General features: G+C 41.8%; 1 protein-coding gene across 3 annotated transcripts in view; it reads right to left on the bottom strand.

Annotated features, from left to right (window-relative positions):
• KLF13 (Kruppel like factor 13) overlaps window positions 1-24,351 on the bottom strand; it is a 68,764-nt gene that overhangs the window by 29,334 nt on the left and 15,079 nt on the right. For 2 of the 3 annotated variants that reach the window (XM_039340112.1, XM_039340111.1), the window contains exon 2: window positions 5,629-5,751. In XM_039340112.1, the coding sequence (XP_039196046.1) occupies window positions 5,629-5,751 (123 nt within the window). Of the gene's footprint in view, window positions 1-5,628; window positions 5,752-19,178; window positions 21,069-24,351 lie in introns of those variants that run through there. The other variant, XM_039340109.1, reaches the window with a different exon arrangement.

Here is a 24,351-nt window from a genome sequence, read left to right on the forward strand (position 1 = left end):
GCTAGGGGTATTCTTGGAAGTGAATTCTAAGTCAAGAATGTAATTGTGCAAAAAACAGTTTCAATGTAGATGTTGGAATTGGGGGCGGGTTATTTTCAGAGGCTGTTGTGCAAAAATAGGAGATTTTTCTACACAAGCCCTGGTGAAATGCACAGGAGTCTCTCAAGGAAACTTAATACACACCTGTCATTTCAGTGGCACTTGTGTTAGAATTTTTTCTGGTGGATTATCCTCTTTATTTGGTGTGTCAGACAACCTTGGAACAGTGATTGAATGTAATTAGTGTTGCTTACTGTTCTGGGCAAAGCAATGTTTTTACAGATTTTTTTTTTAAAAAAAGATTTATGTTTAAAATATACATAAATAATAGGGGGGAAGTTGCATTGAAGAAAGTAGGTGGTTTTCTGGACAGGTTTGAGCCATTCTACTAACATTATTAAAAGACAAAAAATATGCAAAAAGTTTAGCCTTTCTTCTATAGAGCAAAAGAGCTAAGGGAAGGTTTGTAAGCAAGTGATGCCTAAGCACTCTCATACTTTGTAATGATACACTTAAAATAAGTACTTCAAAGGGCTAATGAATGAATAAAACATGATCCTCTCGTGTTTACAGATAAGTTGTGTTGTGTGTGGTAGATGTTTTCCAGCACATCTACAGGAAGTTGTGCAGCAGGTCATAACTGAACTGTCATTAGAAGTAAAAGTTGATCTGGGAAGCAACGTTTTTTTCTCTAAGGCTGGTGCCCTTCTCCACCTCCAGTTAATTACTCACTGTTCCTCTTGCAAAATAAATAACAATAACAACAATAATGGCCAGGCTATTTCCTTGGACAGCACATCATGCTTTCACTTTCAATGCTTCTGCAATTTCCCCCATCATTCCTAATTGAAATATCTAAAACAAGGAAAAAGCGTGAGGGGATTGCAAGATGACAAATGTTTGGACCCCCTCATAACATTCTGGAAAGGTGATAAAACTATTTTGTACGTGTTGTGTAGCGATAGTGCTGGTAACCCTGTGTGCAAATCCTTCTAACTCAACATGGCTTCCTCTAACTCAGTGTGTCTCGGCCTTGGCAACTTGAAGAAGTGAGGACTTCAACTCCCCAAATTTCCACATGGCCGAAGTGGGGGAACCCTGTTCTAACTCAACATGCAATCTCATTCTCAAGGATCAACCTAGATTGTGAATAATGTATATGGTCCACAATGTTTCCTGGGAAGCGTTTGCAGGTTAAGTACTTCGGTGCTGCTGTTGATTTGAAATAATCACATTATCCTCCTTACATGTTACAAGAGACATGTAAGCCCATCTATCCCTTATAAGCAGAGACGACAGGAGAGAAAAAAATTCAAATTCTACAGGAAAATCATTGTGCAATTACATGCACATCTCAATGAAAGTCGGTCTCTCCCTTTGAAAAAACCTGATGTTAAATATAATATGAGGGGTGTAGTCCCCAAAATTTTGAAAAGCACCATAAGCAGTGATGGGTAGACTCCAGAATTTCTTATTGTACGTCGAAGAAGGGAGAGAAAGTGTGCCTAGACGTTAGGGGGAAAAGCAGAGTGAGATCTTGGATATGAGCTCAGCTTCCTAAGAATCTCTTGATTGTTGAGTTGAAAACAAGTAGCAACATCACAGCTTATCTTTAGGGAAGATGTTAAATATTGCTGGTTAAAAAAATCTACGTACAAATGCACACCGTTACAAAATATTCAACAAGGGCCAAAATATACACATGGAAATAAATCTAAACCTACTCCAAAAATAATTTTAAAAATCGCATTATTTAGAATGTTAAGTCCAAATTGGGAGTCTCATGTCTTGATAACAATGGCAGTAGAAGAATATGCCTCTTTATTATTATTTTAAAAAAACGATCTTAACTGTTTTTCTGCTTTTGTGCTTTTTTTCTCATAATATTATTTCTCTGTTTTGCTGACCAACCGTTGGGTGAGAATGATGGCAGCTGGTGATGATTATGGAAAGGGAAATGAAATAAAGTTGATCCTTGGCTTACGACCACATCTGAGCCCAAAATTTCACTTGTTAAGTGAGACACTTGTGGAGTTTTGCCCCATTTTATGACCTTTCTTGCCTCAATTGTTAAGTGAATCACTGCAGTTGATAAGTTAGCAACCTGGCTTTTAAATGAATCTATGCCTCCCCATTGACTTTGTCAGAAGGTCGCAAAAGGGGGTGATCACGTGACCCTGGGATACTGCAACTGCCAAGCGTCTGAATTTTGATCACCTGACCCTGGGGATGCTGCAACGGTCATAAGTCATTTTTTCAGGGCCATTGTAACTTTGAACGGTCACTAAATGAAGGACCACCTGTAACCTCAAATGCTACAATTGTACTATGTACCAAATTTATGGAGACCAATATTTTCAGACAAGAGCCTCGCTTTGGCTGTCATCCTTCTGTCAACGCCCTGACAGAGGCAGACTCCAGATCACCCTTGACGCTCAAAATTACAATGGCGTTGGAAGAAGCGACTTAAGACCTGTCCTCAAAGTTATGACTGTTGCCCCACCCCTGTGGTGACATCATTGCTTGGTAAGCGACTCTCCTTTATGACAATGGCAGCATCTGATTCCAGTCTGCGGCCTTTGCAGAGGGTTTCTGGCAAGCAAAGCCCAGGGGGAAAGCCTGGTTCGCTTAACCACTGTGGTAAAAATGGTCGTAAAATTGAGTCTGGTCACATGATGACTTGCTTAATGACCACATTGCTTGGCAATTCTGGTCCCAATTTTGTTTGTAAGAAGAGGACGACTTGTATGCATTCAATTCTCTTAATCTCAAAGAGTTCTATTGTGAAGGTATAAAGAAATAAGTTATTATTGTGGTGGATCGGTGATGTTCTCCATTCGCAGGGAAAGGGCTTGATTTTGGGGTAAAGAACCAGCAATGAAAAGTTGTAGCTGTCCATCATTCCAAATGGCTTTTCAGTCCCCACACAATGTTTGAATCTCTTACAAGGTATGACAGTCTAGCTTTGAAGGTCTGGCAAAATTTATGTTCTTGTGGAATAGAAGCTGGCCTGGAATTCAAATTACTTCAGTCAGTTGTTTGCACACTTGCTTTTCCTGTACACACGATGGTTCTTTTTTAAAATGGAGGAAAAATAATGATAATATACTGTTTTTTTAACAAGAATCCCTTAAAGGAAGGTGTTTGTAAATGTTTTGTTTGTAGACATAAAAGGCTGTATTGTGTTGGAATTTTACAAGCCAAGTTTAAATTATAATATAGAAAATTATTTTTATATTATTTTCAAAATATGCTATGAAGCAATATTTTGCGCCTTTATTATTATAGAGTAATCGTCAATTTAGTAAGTTGGTGTGGGAATTGTGGTAGTAATAACCTTGTGAAGGAAACTTTGTAAGTGTTACGAAACAACCTGAATGCATTTTGTTTGTGTTTGCCTACTGAAGGTTGCAATACAGAAAGATTTTTATTGAAAAGTTTCATGTGGTGGTTTATATCCCTCTGTCCCTCTTATCCTCTTAGAAACCTCATTCTATACCAGTGGTTCTCAACCTGTGGGTCGGGACCCCATTTGGGCTCGAACGACCATTTCACGGGGGTCGCCAAACAAGGCTGTCTGCCATTTTTTCCCCTTTTCTTTGGCCACGCCCCTGGCACCCAGTGATGTATAAGTGGTTGGGGGTCACCACAACATGGGGAACTGTATTATGGGGTCGCGGCATTAGAAAGGTTGAGAACCACTGTTCTATACAAAGTTTGCACCACTAAAAGCGACGGGCAATTCTGAACGCAGCTTTGGTGTGACGCAACAAATGAAAATAGGATCTTTTCATGATGAGAATTATCCATGAAAGCTGTCACTACATCTGGAGTGTCCCAATATTTGAGGGGCTGCCACAAAGAAGAGGGGAGACAACCTGTTCTCCGAAGCACCTGAAGGCAGGACAAGAAGCAACGGGTGGAAACTAGTCAAGGAGAGAAACAACCTGGAACTAAGGAGAAATTTCATGACAGTTGGAATAATTAATCAGTGGAATAAATTGCCACCAGAAGTTGTGGGTGCTCCAACACTGGAGGTTTTGAAGAAGAGAGTGGACATTTGTCTGGAATGGCTTAGGGCCTCCTGCTGAAGCAGGCGGTTGGACTAGAAGACCTCCAAGGTCCTTTCAAACTTTATTATTCTGTTCTGTTCTGTACTGTTCAACATAGCAGGTCTGATGGAAGAATGGCAGAATTGCTCCTCCAAAGAAGCTGCTATCTCTAGGGTGGAGTTAGAATTCCAAGATCACTTTCATCCAGCTTTTCCCATAGGTAAAAAAAAATCATAATTATAATATCTGGTGGACTAGAACACCAAAATAGCTTGCAGCTGCTTCAAGGCTACTGTATACTGACTCGGTAGTGGATCGAGGAAACCACAACCCACACTCTACCTATATTACTAGTTACGGTATTCCCAATATCCCCAAGCTTCTTCTCGGGGATCTGTCAATGCCTTTTCCTCTGCAGCCATGAAAGACAGATCTAATCTGACACACGTCGCACCAATAACACACTTGTGTCTCCAGTGAAATTAAAACCATAGATCACGTCTTCTTGAGATGTACATTTTACAAAGCATTTTGGTGTCTTTGGTTCTCTCTGAGTTTGATAGTTTTCTTGCAGACGTTTCATGACCCAACCAGGGAACATCATCAGTGCTAGGATGGGGTGGGGTTTGCTCTCTTATATACAATATATTCTCATTCCTTGATGATGCTCCATAGTTGGGTCATGAAACATCTGCAAGGAAACAAGCAGGCTAAGAGAGCACCAAGGACCCCAATCCTAAGCCACAAAAATTCTCTTCTATCAGTACGAAGAATTTTGCCACTCCCAGCTAAGGTAACCCTTAATAGATGAGTGCCTGGCTATTCTGATCAATGGTATTTAGATTAAAAAGAAAAAAAAGTACCTGAAGTCGCCAATAGCTAAATTCTGCACTCAAGGCTTCACAACATTGAGGCCTAGCCCCACAATTAGGTAATTGACTTAATTAATGAGATCTGATTGTCTTTTCAAGTTGTGTTCGGTTGCTTTAATTTTTATGGTCTGGCCTTGGAGTATAGTAAAATGTTTATTTATTGCATCTCTTAGGTTTTAAAAACGGCACCACAATTATGACAGAGCCAGGAGAGGTTTGTTTTAATTCTCCCTGGCCTTTCCTTCCTTGATCATGGACCTCTGAAGCTTTGTGAAGGAAGGGGCTTAAATTCTCAGAGATCTTGAGATCTTTGAAAGGAGCTTAAGTAACAAAGATCTAAGCCAGGCCTATCTCTGCCTAAGGATCTGGAGAGCTGCTGCCAGTTAGTGCTAAAGGAACTGGACCAGGGGTCCGATCTGCTCTGGAGAAAGAGGAGGAATTAGAAACTCATCATGGTCCTTCACAACACCAGCTCTTGGCCTGTGAAAGGGGGAAGTGAGATGCCTACAAACTGCTGCTGCTTCCGTTCCCACAGCATTTCATCAGCTCGGCAGAGAAACGGATCATTTCCCAATTCTGCCTCATTCCCTGTTCATGCTTAAATTAAAAAAAAAAAGGATGCTGGAGATGAGGTCGAGGTGATGCTTAGTGTTAGTTAAACCTACCCCTGAGGAAACTTGTCTCGGTCCCCTTGCGATCTATGAACTTCACCACTCTTTTGTGTGGCTTCCCATCCAGCGGTAGAAGATGATCTTCAAAGCTTTCATCCACGTTGATAAAAGTCCAGGCTGTTGAGAAAGAGACTTACTGAAAAGCTGTGATGCAATGAGGGATATTTTAGACTGCTCTTACTTCATCTTCTGGGCAATGTGGTAAGTTGCCAAGGCTACCTTTTGGAAGGGTTCCCATCCTTCTGGGTCCCTCCATCTACCCTGATGGCCCAATGGAGGAAGCAGGATCTCTTATGATCTAAAGCTGGATTTCTGTCCCATCCTTGGGGAGCTGAACCATCACAGCTCCCTGCTCTGTCCAGCAAGTGGAGAAGCTGCTTTTCTCAAACAGAGATAAATACACCTTCAACAGGCTGAAGCGAGAGCTGCTGGTTGAAGGAGTTAAATGGCTGCTGGTGGAATATTCCCTCCAGGCTTCTGAGCTAAGCTGTTATTAAAATGGTGCCAGAAGACTTTCCCATTCACTGTAGACAAAGGCACCATGAATTAACACTAAGCCTACAATCAAATGACTCATTCAGAGTGCTGACAGCAAGCAAACTTTACAGTACTCCAGTATTTCTCAACCTTGGCAATTTTTAAAGGATGTGAACTTCAATTCTAAGCGGTGTGGATTTAATTCCCAGAATTCCCCACAATTGAAGTCCACACCAGTTGAGAAACAGTGCTTTACTCTATAAAGAGCTTATGGTGGATTCTTTCAATTGAAGACAATATACTGTATTTGTAGGGAAAAGATTTATGAATAGGTGAGGGAGATATTTCTCCTGTGGACTCTTCTGAATTTGTCTTAACATGGACAAGGGAGGCTTTTTTTTTTCAGTTGCTGGAAATGAATCCAACAGCTAAGAGATCTCTTGGGCTGTGTTGAGTTCTGCTAACTCAGGTCCTTCAAGCAATGGATGAAACTGAAGTTTTGAGCTGGCAATACTTGCTCAGAACACTTACAGAAAGCAAACAAGGAAGGTGGAGACCAAGATTTAACTGGGGGGGGGGGAATCCATAAATAGTAGCAGTTCCTCTCTCTGTGGCAGGAAGCTTCTGATGAAGTCCTCAAATCTAAATGTGGTTTGCCACAGCCGGCTGACTGAATATGTGCTCAAAACCAACTTTTGAGCATCTCTGTTGGAGACACAAGCTGATCACCTGATCTATTTGCCCCATGAAGGAAGCTAGAAGGCCAGCAGTTCTTGAAATTGGGAACTGTATTAACAGCCCAGAAGTTCTGCTATAGCTTTATTTAAGCAGGATTTAAGAAGAAGAGAAGAAACGACCTCTTGGAATACCTCGTGCATCAGAATGAGAAGTAATCTCTCCTACCTGCAACCTGAAGCATGCATAAGCCCTTCTTTGCCTGCAGCACAAGTTCTCAGCCTGGCGTGGTCCTTCTAGCTGGCATAGAATCAATTTCTAGTTCATCGTTCTGCTGCCCAGCTAACTTTTCCCCAACCTCATATCCCAATTTATCCACAGCTATATTCAATTTATTTCCACAGTTGGCTGGCAGACTAAATTAGAGGATTGTTGGACTTCCCAGGGTTTTCCAGGAGAGACGGTTCTAAATTCCATTTCTGAGCCTTGGTTATGACATAGCAAGTGGGTGTATTCCAGTTGTCTCAAAAGTACACAAATGACTCAAGGAGGCTTCCTGCAGAGTTGGGAAACATCCCCCAGACAGAAGCTTCCTTGACTCATCCATCATCCAACGCAGGTGCCAAAGTCAAGGTTTATATACAGAGTTTGAAAGAAAGAGAAGGAAACTTCAGAGGTTGCAACTAACCCACGAACTGGATCCAAGCTGGCTTGGCTTGAATATTTTCTCAACTTTGTACGTAACCTTTGAAACCCATAGAGAAACAGGGAGAAGACTCTTGTATTTGTAACTGAGGACCTTTGGGGTGGCTGCTGATCAGAAGTTGCAATGAGATGTCCCTTAAGCTTCTGGATCAGAAGTTGCAATGAAATGCCCCTTAAGCTTCTGGATCAGAATTTATTAAGCTTCTGGATCAGAAGTTGCAATGAGATGTCCCTTAAGCTTCTGGATCAGAAGTTGCAATGAAATGCCCCTTAAGCTTCTGGATCAGAATTTATTAAGCTTCTGGATCAGAAGTTGCAATGAGATGTCCCTTAAGCTTCTGGATCAGAAGTTGCAATGAAATGCCCCTTAAGCTTCTGGATCAGAATTTATTAAGCTTCTGGATCAGAAGTTGCAATGAGATGTCCCTTAAGCTCCCAGAAGTGCCTTCTTCATTATAAGAAAGAAAAGGAGAGGAAACCCAGTTTCTCTCCTGGATTTGAGAAAAAAATCCGTATGTATCAAACAATGGGATAATTAAGCAACTCATTTTGGAGATGAGGGTGGGATGATACAGATAAGAGAGTTAGGGTGTACCTTGAATTACCAATAAAGGGGAACATTTGTAGCTCAGGGTTAAAATGAGGGGTCCTTGGTGCTCTCTGAGTTTGGTTGTTTCTTTCCAGACGATTCATTATCCAAACTAGGTTAACATCTAGTTTGACTAGCACTGATAATGTTTCTTAATTGGGTAATGAAACATATGCAAACCAAGCTCAGAGAACACCAAGGACCCCACAGCTTGAATTCCCTAATTGAAGGAACTATAATTTAGACATTCCCAACGGGGAAGGATTTAGAGACTAGCTGGAAATTTCATCTTCAAAAGCCAGGAGGCTTCCTACTTCCAACTCAGCAGATGGCGATGTTAGTCTCAATATACGGATGAACAGTGTTGGAAATGAAATCCGCCCTGTATGTCTTCTACAACAAAAGTTTGCCACTGTTTTTAAAATATACAGCATTTCAACCAGAAGTAACTTGGGTTAACTCCTCTGGATAATTTAGACTGATGTGGCTCAGTCTTCCAGGATGGAACTCACTCCCGTGTATCCAAGTTGATGCTTTGCAACAGAGTTTCCTATCCTTCATATAAAATGGTCTCTGCATTTTAAATACTATGATTTATAGCACTTTATTGTTCTTCCAGAACAGTCTGAGATTATTTCATTTTTGTAGCTCTTCTATTTGTCCTGAGGATCTTCTCTCAAGCAATAACTGAGCTGCTAATGACGATCAGTCTCTTTAGTTTTGCATGTCTTGCTATTTTTTTTAGCTATGGCTTCTATAGCCCTGAAGTTAAATTCAGAAATTATTCAGTCTGCTAATCGTGAGGTTCACAGAAACCCCTCCTCAATCATGCTTTCCAGTAGATCGCCTCCATACACAACCCTCCGGCTGCAGCTCTCCCTTTGGAGAGTCTAGAAATGTGGCTCCACCAACATTAAGATGGTCTTCTCCAGAGGAGATGTTTTGGATTCCACACCACAACCGAGTTCCACCAAAAATCCTGGAGCATTTTGTCCTGGCAAAACAGGAACCCAGAACGGTTGTTTCCTTCCCAGCTCCTGCCTCTTGTCAGGTGATTTAACACATATAATTAGAATGAGAGATCTTGTGAGTTCCTGTAAGTACACGTATATCCTCTTGAAAATCACTGTGATTTCAAGTCCAAAAAGGGAAAGTTAGGTTTGGAAAATTATATAAATAGCTTGAGAGTTTACTGTGGCAGAAGAAAAGGGTATGAAATGTGGAGAAGGGAAGGAAAATTCCACCATGCACCAACTTCACGATGATTAAACAGAATAGCAACCGTTTCATTTAAAAACAAACACCAGCCTGGGTTTTCTTGTAACAGGAGGCTGGCTGAATGCAAAGACTTGAGACAGATGTGCCAAACAAAACCTCCTCATCCTTCCTGACTGGCCAGTTTCCCCTTTGTATTTTCCACCTTAGGCAAGGGAGGGTGGGAGGAAGACCAGACAACAGGCAATCTTTTCAACCAAAAACTGAAGGAGTCTTCACACCTTTGATTCAAGTAAAAGTGTGCAGCATCTGTCCACTGTTTCCTTATCCCTCTCTGCATATCCCCCCTCCCCCCAGTCATCCTTTCCCTCCCTCCCCAAAACAAAGAATCCTAATCGAAGAGAAAGTGGTTGGCTGTCTCTTCACCCAAGGTCCAAAGACAAAGGGGATTGATGTCAACAGGTTCGTACACAACTTCTGTCCACGGTTAGGTGGCAACACCTAATTGGTCTTGGCTGATTCTCCCAAATTAAGCAGGCTTGGACCTGGTTAGTTGTAGACTGGACTGGAAAGCCAAACAAGAGAAGCGCTTCCATTTTGCTTCCTCAGATCAACATGGGTGGGACACTGGAAACTTCAGAAGGTCATTTTGACTCATAGGTGTCTATGCAGTCTTTGATGGGGCTTGTAACACAGCTTTGCAAGATCAAGCGAAGACAAGAATCAGGGATATGTGCAGAGGGCAGAAGGCACTGTTAGTTCACTAGGATTATATATCATGAGCTGGTTGCAGGTACAGTCTTTTTCGGTAGATCCTAGCTACTGATTCTTCCATAAATAAACTGGCAAAAAGAGAAGGGGTCATTGCATTCACGTGACCAAGAAATAGATTTTAGTTGGAAAACCTGGAAAAAAGTGTCCCCAGAGTAGGAATTGCTCAACAGAGAGAGACAGTGTTACCTTGGGAGATAGAGATCTCTCCTTGATGGAGGTCTTGAAGCAGAGACCAGATGACCATCTGTCAATTATGATGGATCCCTGTAGGGGGATAGAGGAGATGATCTCCAAGGTCTATAATGACCTTGATATTCTGTAGATTGTCCCGTTTCCTTCCAATCCAAAAGGCAAGTTGAGTGATGAGTCTCACTGGATACTTTAACATCAAATGGCTGCCCAAGTCAGCCATGCTCCACAGGAAACACTAAGCTCTGTTTCCCAACAATACAAGTCCCAATGCCCCAATGAAAAAGATCATTTTGGATACCTTCCCAGCTTCTACAAAGGAGGCTGGGAGGGTCTAGTTCCTGTTTCTCCCACTCCCTGTTGCAAACCAAATGTGAAAGAAAGAAGCATTCATGCTCATGTGATTGGATTTCTATCCCCCTTCCTTTCCCACCTCAGGGAGGATCATGTGAAGACCACCCCCAAAGAAGGACCACCATATGAGTCCTTTCATCTTTGATACAAACAGGATTCACAGCCGCCCTTCTCGATGGAGAATGTGCTAAATATGGACAGGGGAGATGAATCAAAAGGATGAGAAGGAGGGAGATGATTCCTACATAGCTTTGAGATATGGGGGGAAGGGGTGATAAAACTATCCCTTTGACCTTTACAACTGACTGGAGTTAACTGTAGAACTCCTGTGATGTCCAAGAGGAACATTTTGTTGCATTACCTTGGCCAACTTCTCCAACCCGCCTCTCTTTCTGAGAATCCTGCCTTGAACATGAAGTCATGTTCCATCTTCCCAGATCTTCTGCAGATCTTTTCTTTGCCAGGGCAGAAATCGAGCCATAAAGAACGTAGATATATTGATGGAAAGGATACCTCATTTCCATGGTGGTTGTTGCATTCCTGTAGAATTGGCCCTTTCTGATGGCCCCTTTCAAACCCTGCACGAAATCTAAGGAAACACAGAACCCAAGCTGTGTTTTTAATTGAATAAGTAAACCAGGAATTGCAAATGTGGGCTTTGAAAAAAAGAGTGGGGAATAGTTGGGACGATCAGAACTAACTGACCCTGTTCCTTGGATGAGAGTCCAGATCCAGGGAAAGTCACAGAAAGAGAATGAGAAAAATGTAAGTCCAGATACTTCAGTCTGCCTCGTTCTTTTTTCTGTTCCACTTGGACTCTTTTGGTATGTAGAGAGCATTTTTGTGCAAAATGTAGCTGCAACGAGAGGGAAAAAGAGGAAGGGGAGGAGTTTCTGAGCTCTGGCTGCTATTGTTCTGTTTTGCTCAGTGTCTCTGCAATTATGTCTCCAGGATCACACAGGAATGACTCATTTGGTGTGCTACCCACAACATAAAGCCTGGGAAAGCGTGAAGATTTACCTCTTAAAGACACCCCCCCCCATTTACCAAGGAATAGAGGGGGACAGCTCAAGTCAAGATTTAAACATCCTTGGAAATCAAGCAAGACAGCCTCAGATCTCCATCTGTCCTTGGCCTTTGACTCCCTTTGTTCCCATAGAGAAAATCCAGACCCAACTGACCAGGGCATCTTGAAACTTCTCAGTGTCCTTTCACTACACTTCACGGCCACAGCAACTGAATAATCAAGCCAGGCATGAAAGCATCTTCATGTAGTCCTCAAGATGCCCATCAAGGATTTTGGTTGTCTTACTCCCTACCTGTTCTTTGTGAGAGTGATTGAGTTGGATAGACAGTGGGCAAAAGCTGCTCCAAATTTCTACTCCGTTTAGTTCAGGGGCAAACCATGGCCCTTTCTTGTCTTGTGGGATGAGCAATGATCACAGTCTAAGACTGGGGAGAGGAACCACATCAAAGCAGATCCTCTGGCATTCTTGTGATCCTAGATTTCATCTCTCATTATAAGGATCCATCAGTAGTCCTCTCCTTCCCCCCTCACCCCATCCCCCCACAACCTCCTACCTCCAAGGCACCTTTGTTTTTTCCCAGTGGAAAGAAAAGATGAGTATGTAAACAGTAAACAGCCCTCTCAAGCTCCTCCTTCCTTGAGCTGGTTAAGCAGGTTAACTTTTTTTGTTCACCTTTTGCTAAGAAGGCTAATCTGTTCAGAGATGTTTTCACTTTGTAAATGCTGTAGAGGTACAGTCATTATGTTCTTCATACTTAGGTAGACAGGTTTTAAAGATGATTGGGCAGCTCAGTTTACCAAAGATGGTCTATACGAGTACATGCCTGAGTGTTGGGGATGTGATTATATGCCCTCTATCCTAGTTTCTTCATCCTTGGGAACATGTTTTCCTATTTAGAGTCCTCTTTCTCGGTATGTGGGAAGAATGGAGAATAACTGTCTTTTTCTCTTCAGTGTTAGTAGGGTGTTACTAACCTCCTAGTAGAATTCAGGATAACTGAGTTGGAAGGGACCTTGGAGGTCTTCTGGTCCAACTCCATGGTCAGGTAGGCAACCCTATACCATTTCAGACAAATGGCTGTCCAATCTCTTCTTTAAAACTTCCAGTGTTGGAGCATTCACCACTTCTGGAGACAGGTTATTCCACTGGTTAATTGTTCTGTCAGGAAGTTTCTTCTTAGTTCTAGGTTGCTTCTCTCCTTGGTGAGTTTCCATCTGTTGCTTCTTGCCTTCTGGTGCTTTGGAGAATAGCTTGACTCCCTCTTCTTTGTGGCAGCCCCTTGATATTGGAACACTGCTATCATGTCCCCCCTCGTCCTTCTCTTCATTAAACGAGACATACCGAATTCCAGCAATCTTTCTTTATATGTTTTAACCTCCAATCCCCTGATCATCTTTGTTGCTCTTCTCTGGACTCTTTCTAAGGTCTCAAAACCTTTTTGATATTGTGGCAATCAAAGCTGGGATGCAGTATTCCAAGTATGGTCTTACCAAGGCTTTATAAACTGGTATAGTAGACAACATTAGAAAGTCCCAATGCTAGCCAGAAGCAAGGCAGAGCTGTGGCCAATGCCTCTGATTGCTCCAACAGATGTTCTTCCATACAGCTGTTCCAGCTGTGAAGTAGACACATCCAGAATTCCTAACAGGTCACTAACAGAAAGCTTCTGGCAGCATTTTTGTGGGCTCAAAATCCCAGCCTCTCATGTGGTAGGAAGAAATGTATTACACAGGAGCAGACATGTTGCTAAATTGTCATGTCTGCCTCTCCTTCATAGGAACCACAGAGAGGTGCAGTGTACAAGTTACCTTAGTTCAGCCATAATGAATGGTTTCCTAGCTTAATTAGTCCGTTAGAAATCCTTGAGCTTTTACCAGGATCGAAAGACAGGTCGTGTGTCATAAATTAAAAATGATGCCGCAATCAAAAGGCAATTTGGTGACTTTTTTGGAGATATACCATGAAATATTTTCAGGAGAAGTGCTCACAACACTATAAAGATTAAGTTTCCAATATTGTCACAGTGTAGAAAGTGTAGATCCTGTAATATGCAAAAAGTGGAAGTCTCTTTTAGCCTCTGTTAATGTTCCTCAGAAGTGTTGATTTTCTCAGATTCAAGAATGGTATTGGTTATCTCACCCAGTTTGGTGGATGGGCTCAATTGCTTCCAAACGAAGCTTGCTGGGGTCGTGTCCCAAATCCTTCAGTCTGTCCTTCTGTGCCAGAAACATTGGTGTTTCCATGAGAATTGAGTCTCTCCAAAAGATGGTTCCCAGGGTCTACAAACAAAGCTAGTGGGGTTCACGCACAAATTTCATAGCATAGATGGAAGGTGGCTGTTCAAAAGCCACATTCAATGAAAGTATCTTTTTCTGCTGAGTTGGGGGGCAAGTGGACCTTACTCCAACCCCTACAGAGATGTTTGCATTGTGTTCAAGCCTCCACTGCTCTGTGCTATCACTCTTCCTTCTGCTGTGCGGTGTTGCAGGAGCCTTAATTGGTCTCCAGTGATCCAAGATCGCCATACTCTGGGGTAGTTTCCTGGCAAACCAGCGGTTAGAGAATGTTCCATTGTCAATCCCATCCTCATTATTTCTAGCAGAGATGGAGTCTCTATAGAGTTAATGATAGCGTTGAGCGAGGGCAATGAAGTCATTCCCATGGAATCACCTGCTAAGAATATGTTTATTCAAATCAGCTTGGCAGGTTGGGTGTGGAAGCTTGGCTCTGTTGTTTGAAGGCAGTCGCCTTTGGGAAAACCCATTCTTATACAACTTCTCAAGAGTGAGCATTCTCCATAGCTTTGTGTTGCTCTATTTATTTGTTTGTCTATCAAATGTCCAGACTGCCCCACTCCAAGGGGCTTGGAGATAGCTTCACAAGATTAAAAACAAGAAAAAGTAACAAAAAATGCACAACCACCCCAAGGGAATAGATGAAAAAGCTTCTCTTGCATCACTCCCAAGCTAATATCCACAACACTCAATCTTGCTGGGGTTTACCTTGAGATGTTCCTCCTATTCAGATCTTGACAGCCTGTAGACCAGATTTTTTCAACCTTGGCAACTTTAAGATGGGAGGACTGCAACTCCCAGAATTCCCCAGCCAGTCCTCCCAGAGTTTTTTAGAAAATCACCACCTTTAGGATCAACTTACAGTGATGGTCATATAAGACCAGTCACAGCCAACATCACGTCAATACTTTACTAACGAGAGTTGGGCCTAATTAATTCTTAGAATAGAGACTTTCCAAATGGCTGTAGATTAATCTGAGATATTTGTTTATTTGTTATAACTTGTGGGTGACACTGGCAAACCATTTGGACATCTACTACATGGTTGTGTTCATGTAGACACCAAGAGTCCAGCTTGACCTTGAGGATCACAGGTTCTTCAGGGACTCAATCTTGAGGGACTTAACCAGTTGGCTAATTCAGACAGTGACCTAAGGTTGAAACATGCCAGATAAATGAAGAACCTTCTTGAAATTAATTCCTTTCAACATCAGTTACGAAGGAGAATTTTGAGATGGGCAGTAGAAAGGGAAGAACAGTTCAGATCTGTGGTGCAAATAAAGTCCAAAGACAATATAAGTGTGAAACGAACATTTTCTTAATCATTCATCAGTTTTATTTAAAATGCAAACATCACTAATCATGCATATATGTTGACGCTTGACATTTGTTAGTTTTCTGCCTTCTGTTTGTTGTTGCATAGGGACATTGTCACAATATATAAAACTATGAAATACAAAAAAACCCTCCTAACAAACATTTTCAAAAAGGTTACAGCAGAGCAAATGGGAGTCTGACAGATGGCTGTATAACTGCAATACTTCGATGTAATGACTCATTAAAACATGAAACCATCTAGAGAAGTGATCCATAAAAGCAGGAAGGTGATGCTGGGGAAAACGGACAAGGAGAATGACAAGATCTGTCATGGATTGCCCCAAAGGGAAGATATGTGTGTAAACTTCTGTAATTACCCCGTATTTTTGTTCCTGTACTGACACAGAGTATATATTTATTTATCTATAGCACTCTATACATTAATGCACAAGTAATTGGTAACAGTTTCACAAGGAGGAGATTTGGGTGGACCTTGGACCTTAAGTGCATTTTCCATCCAGAAATCCCTCTTACTGCTATAATTTTATAACCAGGCCCCAGGTGAAATTTTTAGCAGGTTTCAGCACATCAAAAAAGACTTCAGGAGGATGAGAAGATTCCTTATTCCAGGCTGGGAGATGACATCCTGAACAGAAACAATCCTTTGAGGATTGAAATCTCATCAGAATATTTTCCAGATTCCCACAATCTAAGTCTGGGCAAGGATGGAAGTTTCCAAAAGATAGGAGAGAAAAGGATAATAAATACTGAAAGGACATGGCAGATGAGGAGACAAGATGCAACTGTTAACCATCTCAAGATGATATCCTGCTTGGGGTTCTTAGTTTGGTCAATAATGGAGGCCAATATCTTTTGGCCGATTCCATTGTCTTAACCACCAGATTGTTACCACTTTACATGGTTCAAATTCTGGAATTGCACAATTAGGAAACCGAGGTGTAGATGTTTGCTTGCTTAAAGGCAAGCCATTAGAAGAAGCCAATCACTACAATTATATACAGAATATGCTATCTTTAAAATGATATGCATAAAACTGATTTGCAGAAGGACACTGTTCCAACTTCCAGATATCCTGTTTAACAAGGAGTGAACTTGAACCAATGGCCTACAGGCCCAAAGGCCTTACTGACTGACGCCCTGATTTAGAGCTGCTTAATCTGCATAATTTATTCAGATTAAGACCTTCAACTGCTTAAGGTAATGAGGTTTAATGCCCTGAGGGAAAGCTGCACCTTTGGATACAACGGCGAATTATATGCAATAAGGAAAGTTCTCTATTACAATAAATATGAAGCCTTGTGAACATAACGCATGGACAGAGAGTGATACACATCTTTTTATATGACACAGTTGTAAACAGCTCACAAACAAAAAAAAGGAAAAAAGGTGTGGTGGAAAAACGGGGCCATAACATCAGTTTAAAGGTCTTCTCTCTAGTATTATCTAATGAATTCCTAAACGCCACCACACTTCAACCAGATGAGACGGTGAGACATCTCCCACAGAGAGCAAGTCCATCTGCTGATTTTCCAGGTTGTTATTTGCAGACTGGGAAAGAGGAGATGGGTTGAGGACCCCTGATTGGAAATGGAAATTGAAAGATGAGCATGAAAGCTGAGTTATGGCTAAGATCAGAGATTATTTGCTATGGAAGATCTTATAGATCTTGGGAATCCAACATTGGCCACTTTAAGACCTGTGGACTTCAACTCCCAGAACACCTGAAGTCCACAAGTATTAAAAGTTGCCAAGGTTGGACACCCCTGCTCTAGAGTTCAACAATTAAAAAGGTCTTGCAGGAGAGTTCTAAATAACTCCAGAGTTAACCCCTAAATTGAAGCAAACAAACACCAGAAAACTCGAAGAGCAGGAACAAGATTTATCTCTCTCTCTTGCCTTGCTGGACCAAGCTTTCCCACCCATTAACAATCTGAAGCAGAATTTTCATCAAATTAGGACACAGTTTAGCCTAATCAACATTAATCAAACAGTGGCCAGCAAAGCTAAAACGAGGTTCTGTCGCCAGACAGGAGACAATTATTAGCAAACCCTGAGTGTTTTGATTCCATTTACTGTTTTATATGAAATGGTGATGAACACAAAAAGGATTTTGAAAAGCCTCAGAAGCACATGTTTGATTTTGCCACTAAACCCTAAATGCAAAGCCTGAAATAAATAGATAGGTGATGCTTTTCCTCTCGGTTGTCTAAAGCCATAGTCTTGACCCAAGAAAGTGTAAATATCTCAGAAGGAGACCCTCTACTCTTCAATAGGAGGAGAAAAGAGCCCATGGCTGGCTAGATGGCCAGGACCAAGCTTTGCCCACACAAAGACAGCTGGATTTAGTTAATGAAATGACAGTAGTACAGCAAAACAAGTGTTTTAAATCCTGGGATAGGAACCCTGCTGATCCAAAGGAATACAGTAGTGGATTTAGTGGAATTGTCCACTCCTTACATGTAAGATGATTTCTTTTACTCTATGTAACTCCAGTTATTCAAGCAAGATTAGCAATATCACCACACTGGCTATCTTCAGACTGCATCATGGTTATTAGCTCTTTGGCATAAGCCTGTTTCTTGGGCCGCAAAAGGAAAAAGAGCACTCTAAGCAATGGCTACCATCTCCTGAAGATTAAGGCTGGGGTTGTGTTTAAGGCCATCTTCCTTTCCCCACCTTCCAGGTGTGTTGGGATGGTACTTCCTAACATGACTGGCTGGCCCCAAGTGGAAGGAGACCGTTTAAGGCATGGTAGAATTTATTTTTTGAATTCTGTGTTCATGAAAAGGAAAAAATGTTCTGATGCTCTTGGAGAGCAAATCACGTTCTGCAGGTAATTGAATAAAAGGAGATGTTTGGAGTAGATGGGATCATACTGTTCTCTGTAGTCCATCTCTTTGTAAATAGTTCCTGATCATCATCAGTCCGAACCTTTGTTGCTAGCTATATCTTCACACCTTGCTGTAGATAGTAAATATTTCTTGCTAGCCGTTAGGAGTGTTGCCAAGTCCTGCCTTTGGTAAATATCTCCATCCTTAGCTATCAAAGGAGGTTGGAAAGTGAAGTTCTGGTTTTTGGAGAACCTTAAATGAAACTTCTCATGGGATAGAGTCACAGGACAATTCTAGTTCTTCCTCTGAGCTTATCATGATGCCAACAAACATGGTCTTGAGAACTTATTAGGATGAGGAGCATTACACTCCTCATGTTGAAACCACACGGAAGGCAGGGCTAACTTCAAATTGTGTTTTGAAATGAATACTGGAATATATCTAGATGTAGACCTGCTTTTACAGAGCAGGTAGTAGTACAAGGGGAGGAGGGCTTGATAAATAGCACCTATCAGCTATGCTTTAAAGGGCAGCATATTATTTTTTTGCAAATCTATATACAGTACAGTTATGTCTATGTGCACACATGTGTTTTAAGTGGCAAAACGGAATTATTGCAGTCGGAAGAAAAGTCTTGGTTAGAACACCTTTGGAATGTAAAGATGATTGCATCAATCATAAACTGCAGCTGGGAGGAATGGAATTTGCTTTACTTTAATGTTGGTTGCATTTATATTAGCAGTATTTTTTTTTAAATGGAACACAATCATAGGGAAAGCACTTGATGCATTGAAATATAATCTTGGAACAAGCCAAGTTCAACAGCAACAAGGTTTCTGGGAAAAAAACATCTCCCAACCTTCTGGCTGGTTTCCTCCAACCCTAACTTGAAAAGCAGAGATGAGTCTTATCGAAAACTTCCACATCTGTCAAGAAAGCAACCTCCAGAGCTGGAATTCTGAGAGTTACATCTAAAGAACATTCACTTCAGAGGGCTGCATTATCAACCATGGACCCAATCCCTCCCTCCCTCCCTCCATCCATCCATGTCAAGCAAACACAGGGCCCAGTTTTAAAAGAAATCACCTGGAAGGTTTTTTTTTTAACATATACATGGATCTGTTCTGCTGAGTTAAGCTGTTTAAGCAGTCACAAATCCTTTGAGGAAGCTAGCTCTTTAGGACTTGGGTCACGTTGACTGGTTCCACTTGGATGCAGGATATCCTTCCCCTTGGTGGGACTTCTGGAGGGATGAGTGGTCCAAACTGCTACACAAGAACATGGGGAATCTTTTGGAAGATCCTAGAGTTTGCTGGTTGGAGGGAAGATTTAGGTACGTCCTTCAGGCCCTATGCTACACTAACAATGAAGAAAATTGTGAAGTGCTGTTGAGCTAAAACACCATCTTTTTAACACTTTCTAGATGCAGGTTTTGCTTCCACTGCCTGCCAAATGACAGCATTTCCTGATCACCATTGCTTGCTTCCATCTGATTATGTACTGACCATTTTATTGTAATGCAGAATTTCGTAGACTCTTCGGCTTTTAAGCCAAAAAGGGCCAGAAACTAGCGTAAATACCTTGATGAAGTCTGGATGACTCTGAAACACAGTTTTCAGAGGAGTTTTTCTTTTCTTTAAGAGGAGGATATGGAACATTATTCAAATTGATGCCTACTTCATGTCTACTTTTGTGCGAGGCATACAAAGAAACAGGTAAAAGGGTTCAGCTCAGAACTTCATCTCTGGAAGCTGTCACAAGCTGTAATCCCTACAGAACACCATTCTGCCCTTTGGTACATAAATATAATGTTCCCCAGTGTAAATATATTTTCCTAGATTTAGAATAAAAACATGATTAAGGCACCTACTTCAGTTTTTTTTAAAAAAAATCACTTGCCCCCTGCGATTCTTTTAGGAGTATAAACTTTTTATACGGTTTTTTTCTTCTTCTTCTTGCAACAGGAAACTGGCGGTGGTAGAATCATGTCACCATGAAGTCACCCGAAGAAAGAGGAAAAAAAATGAGGACTTGATTGAAATTGTGGAGGAAATGGTCCAGTCTCTCCAAGAATTTACCCGAACTGTGAAATGAAATCATTTGAGTGCAAAGATTAGCCTTGCTGTGTGCAAGGAAGGGCTGAACCCACGGTTCTGAGTGCAAAAAGTGTTTATCAAACAAGGCTGCTGCTGGATGTGTCTTCATGGTACATAAATAGATCCCTGAGTAAGAGGAGAGTTTGGTGGAGGAAAATTAGAATCAACCCAGCTGTAGAGACATTCTTGGTTTTGCATTTTGGTTTCCCTACAAAATTTCCTTTGACACCTGAGCAAAAGAACTACACAAAGGCGCATCTTCTTAAGGCTTAAAAATACAGAAAGAGAGAGAGAGAGACAGAAAAAAAAGAACTGTCCAGAATAGGTTCCTGGGAGGACCATGGAGGAAAACATGTAAAACGCGAGTCCTACGGTGCCATATTTCCCCCCCTGCAGCAACGTTGCAGGAGAAGACCCTTCTCTCTCTCATCCCGTTAAAAACAAGGCGAAAGTCTTCTTCCTTCCTTCGTTTAAAGGCAGGATGCCAAGCCAAGCATTACAACGCAAAGGAAAACTCCAAAGAACTGGATGAAAAGGCGGAGGGCAAAGTGCAGGGGGCCTGGCCCAGGGAGGTTTCTAGGGGGAGCTGCCGGGGCTGTCCCTGGGGCTGGACCCATCGGATCGGCTATAGTCACTCAGAGACCCCGTCCTGGAGCTGCAGCCGCTCCTTCTCTTGAGCATGTTAGGATGGAAGTTGGCATGGCGGCGGGCGTGCTTGGTGAGGTGGTCGCTCCGCATGAAGCGCTTTTCGCAGAGGGGGCAGGAGAACTTCTTCTCGCCCGTGTGAGTGCGGAAGTGCCGGGCCAGCTCATCGGAACGAGCAAACTTCTTGTTACAGTCTTCCCAGCGGCATTCGAATGGCCTCTCGCCTGCAGGACACAGAGAAAAGAGAAACGGTCTTGAGGACACCTCCTTGGTTCCATCCAGTCTTTTATTAAGGTCACCCCCAGAATTCAAACCTTAAAATAAAATGAAGCAGAATAGAAGCGTTTGGCCTAATTACCCTTGGGTTTGTGATCATGGAGAGATGGCAAAAGTCTGCCTAATTTTACAGAAATTGTCCCCAAAGGTGCTTTTTTTTTTTTTCCTAAATGGCAACTGGACTTTTTTTTTTTCCCTTCAGAAACATTTCACTTCTCAGCCAAAAAGTTTTGGGGGGCCTTAAAAGAGAGTTGGGGGACTCAGACACAAACCCCAATTAGTCTCAGTTCAACAACCTGCCTCCAGAAGCGGTGACTGTTCCAATACTGGAAGTTTTCAAGAAGGGACTGGACAGCCATCTGTCTGAAATGGTATAGGGTTTCTTGTCTGAGCAGGGGGTTGGACTAGATGACCTCCAAGGTCCCTTCCAACATTATTATTATTATTATTATTATTATTCAATCATCGCACAGTCAGCCAGATGTTCAGACTGGATTTGGCATTTTGTCTACCTATCGAGTCCTTACCCAGGACCTGGGATAGGCAGATGTGGATGTTTGATGGTATTACAGGTATCGTCGCAGGATGGAAGCAGTTCCTAATAAGGCCGCCTTTTGCAATTGACTAATAGCAAATTTGTCAATGCCAATGGTGTTCAAGTGGTGCTCCAGTTGTTTTGGGATTGCACCCAAGGAGCCTATGACTATTGGTACTACCCTTGCTTGCTTTTGCCACAGTCTTTCTATTTCTATTTGTAGGTCTTTGTATTTTGTTATCTTCTCCAGTTCTTTCTCTTCTATTCTGCTGTCTCCAGGCACTGCCACGTCCACTATCCAGACTTTTTTGTCTTTCTTATCGACAATTGTTAAGTCTGGGGTGTTATGTTGCAGGTGCTTGTCTGTTTGAATTCTGAAGTCCCAGAGCAGTTTAATTTTATCATTTTCTATGACTTTCTCTATTTTATGATCCCACCAGTTTTTGCTTACAGGCAAATGATATTTTTTGCAGATCTTCCAATGCACCATTGTTGCTACTTTGTCATGCCGCTGCTTGTTATTATTATTATTATTATTATTATTATTAATCTTGAAACTCTTCCTTTCAGCCCAATCTTCTTGAACCTCCCTTATCCAGTCCTCGACTTACAATCATTCATTCAGCAACCGTTGGAAGCCACAATGGCACTGAATAAAGTGGCTTATGCCTGGTCCCTGCACCGTCACACAGCATCCCCCTGGTCCCATGATCAATATTCCAATGCTTTGTGACTGACATGTATTTATGATGGTTGCAGCATTTAGGCATCATGGGACTGCCGTTTGCGACCCTCCCAGCTGGCTCCAAACAAGTGAAGTCAATGAGGGAAGCTGGATTCAGTTAGTGACCATATGAGTCATTTAACGACCAGAGTGATTTCCTTAATCACCCTAGCCAAATGATCATAAAATTGGGCACAACCCACTTAAAACCACCTTGCACAGCAATGGAAATTCTGCTCTGGATGATCATGTTAGCTCTGTACTGTTTATCCAATGGAACATAAAGCTAATCTTTCTTTCATTTCCCACCATGCTATAAAATGCTTCTGTTGCTTTTCCTAATCTTGGTGAGTGAGCTTATCTTCCTGGACAGCCCGAATGCCTGTTTCTAGGGAGTGTGGCTTAAAATTATTATTTTTATCTTCCTGTGGACTAAAGAATAATAAATAAACTGCAAAGTTGCTTGAGGTTTGGTGGGCCAACGATGAAATTGTCAATCTCTTTTGTCCCTTGATTTATATCTGACATGCTCCTTTTAATATAGCCAGCCCATAAATTCAGAGAACAAACAATGGGGGGAGGGGGATGTCACCACACCTTCATAAATGCAGAAGAAAGGATTATTGGTCAAGTTACCGGCAGTTTCTACAGCAAGGAAGATGAGCAAACAGATGTAAATTGCAGAAGGTTGACAAAACAGTTTGACTGTTCCAGCTTAACTAAAGGAACTCCCTCCCCCTTCCCACCTATTAAGGAACAAAACCGCATTTCATTTGGATGCTCAGACCAGCTATGTCTTCCCAAAGGACAAAAATAATTACTACAACCTTGAGGATCAAACAACCCTCCCCCTGTTCCTTGTGGGACAAGACCCTATTGCTCTATTTTCCTGAAATGTCAGAGCTGGGTCTATTAGGTTAGCCCAGCATTTCTCAAGCCTGGCACGTCAGCCCTGCCCCAACTTGGTCCTTTTGGCAAGAAAGATCCTCAACTCCATTGGTAGTGAAAGGTATATTTTACTAAAAGCCAAGTGGATTACAGTATAGCAATGGTGGAAGTGAAGTTCGCACAGCAAACTTTCCCAGTTAACTTTTCCTGTTCAGTTCCTCCCCCTTGCTATCCTTTGTTAGATGAAGATAACCAATGATATGGTTATTAAATGACTTAATCAATAAAGATCTATTCTATTCTATTCTATTCTATTCTATTCTACTCTACTCTACTCTACTCTACTCTACTCTACTCTACTCTCCAAAAGTTTTCAGAGCTTATTTCATAATTCTGTTGCCTTCACTTGAGGAGCCGATGGAGAGAATAAAACCTATTTATGTTCTCCCATGACCCCCAGCAGGATGTTTGATGGCTTCCAACTGCCTGTTCTCTTGGGTATAATATGCAAAAAGCCTACCGTGATGGATAGATTTGAACTTTTTCCCTGGTTCAGGCTTCCAAATGCAGCATCTGAAGTAGCTTCTTTCTCTCCCTGTCTGTAGTTTTGTATCTATATTTATCACTATATCCCAAAGCAATTGGGACTTTAGGATTTTCATTCAAATAAGATGGAGCTCTTCTGAGGTTGCTTGGTTCCTGTGAGAACATACTGCAGGGGTCTAATCCTGCAAGGAACAGCTTATGTACATAATATTCTACTCTGCTTTTCTACGTAATATCAATAAAGCAGAATACTTGTAGCTCAAGGTTGAAATGAGGGGTCCTTGGTGCTCTCTGAGCTTGGTTGCTTTCTTGCAGACATTTTATTATCCAAAAAAGATAACATCATCAGTGCTTAGAGGGGAGTTGGGTTTGCTAATTTGGGTAATGAAACGTCTACAAGAAAACAACTAAGCTCAGAAGGCACCAAGGACCCTTCTCTATAGCATCTCCTGAGCTCTCCTATTCCCTTTTTCTCTGCAACCAGGATGGAGTGATGGTGAGGATGTGGTTATATCAAGGGCCCTATTACTGGCAAGAA

Source organism: Crotalus tigris, unplaced genomic scaffold, assembly GCF_016545835.1.
Source record: "Crotalus tigris isolate CLP2741 ecotype Arizona unplaced genomic scaffold, ASM1654583v1 scf7180000017741.1442986301:2390832, whole genome shotgun sequence".
NCBI classification, from domain to species: Eukaryota; Metazoa; Chordata; class Lepidosauria; order Squamata; family Viperidae; genus Crotalus; species Crotalus tigris.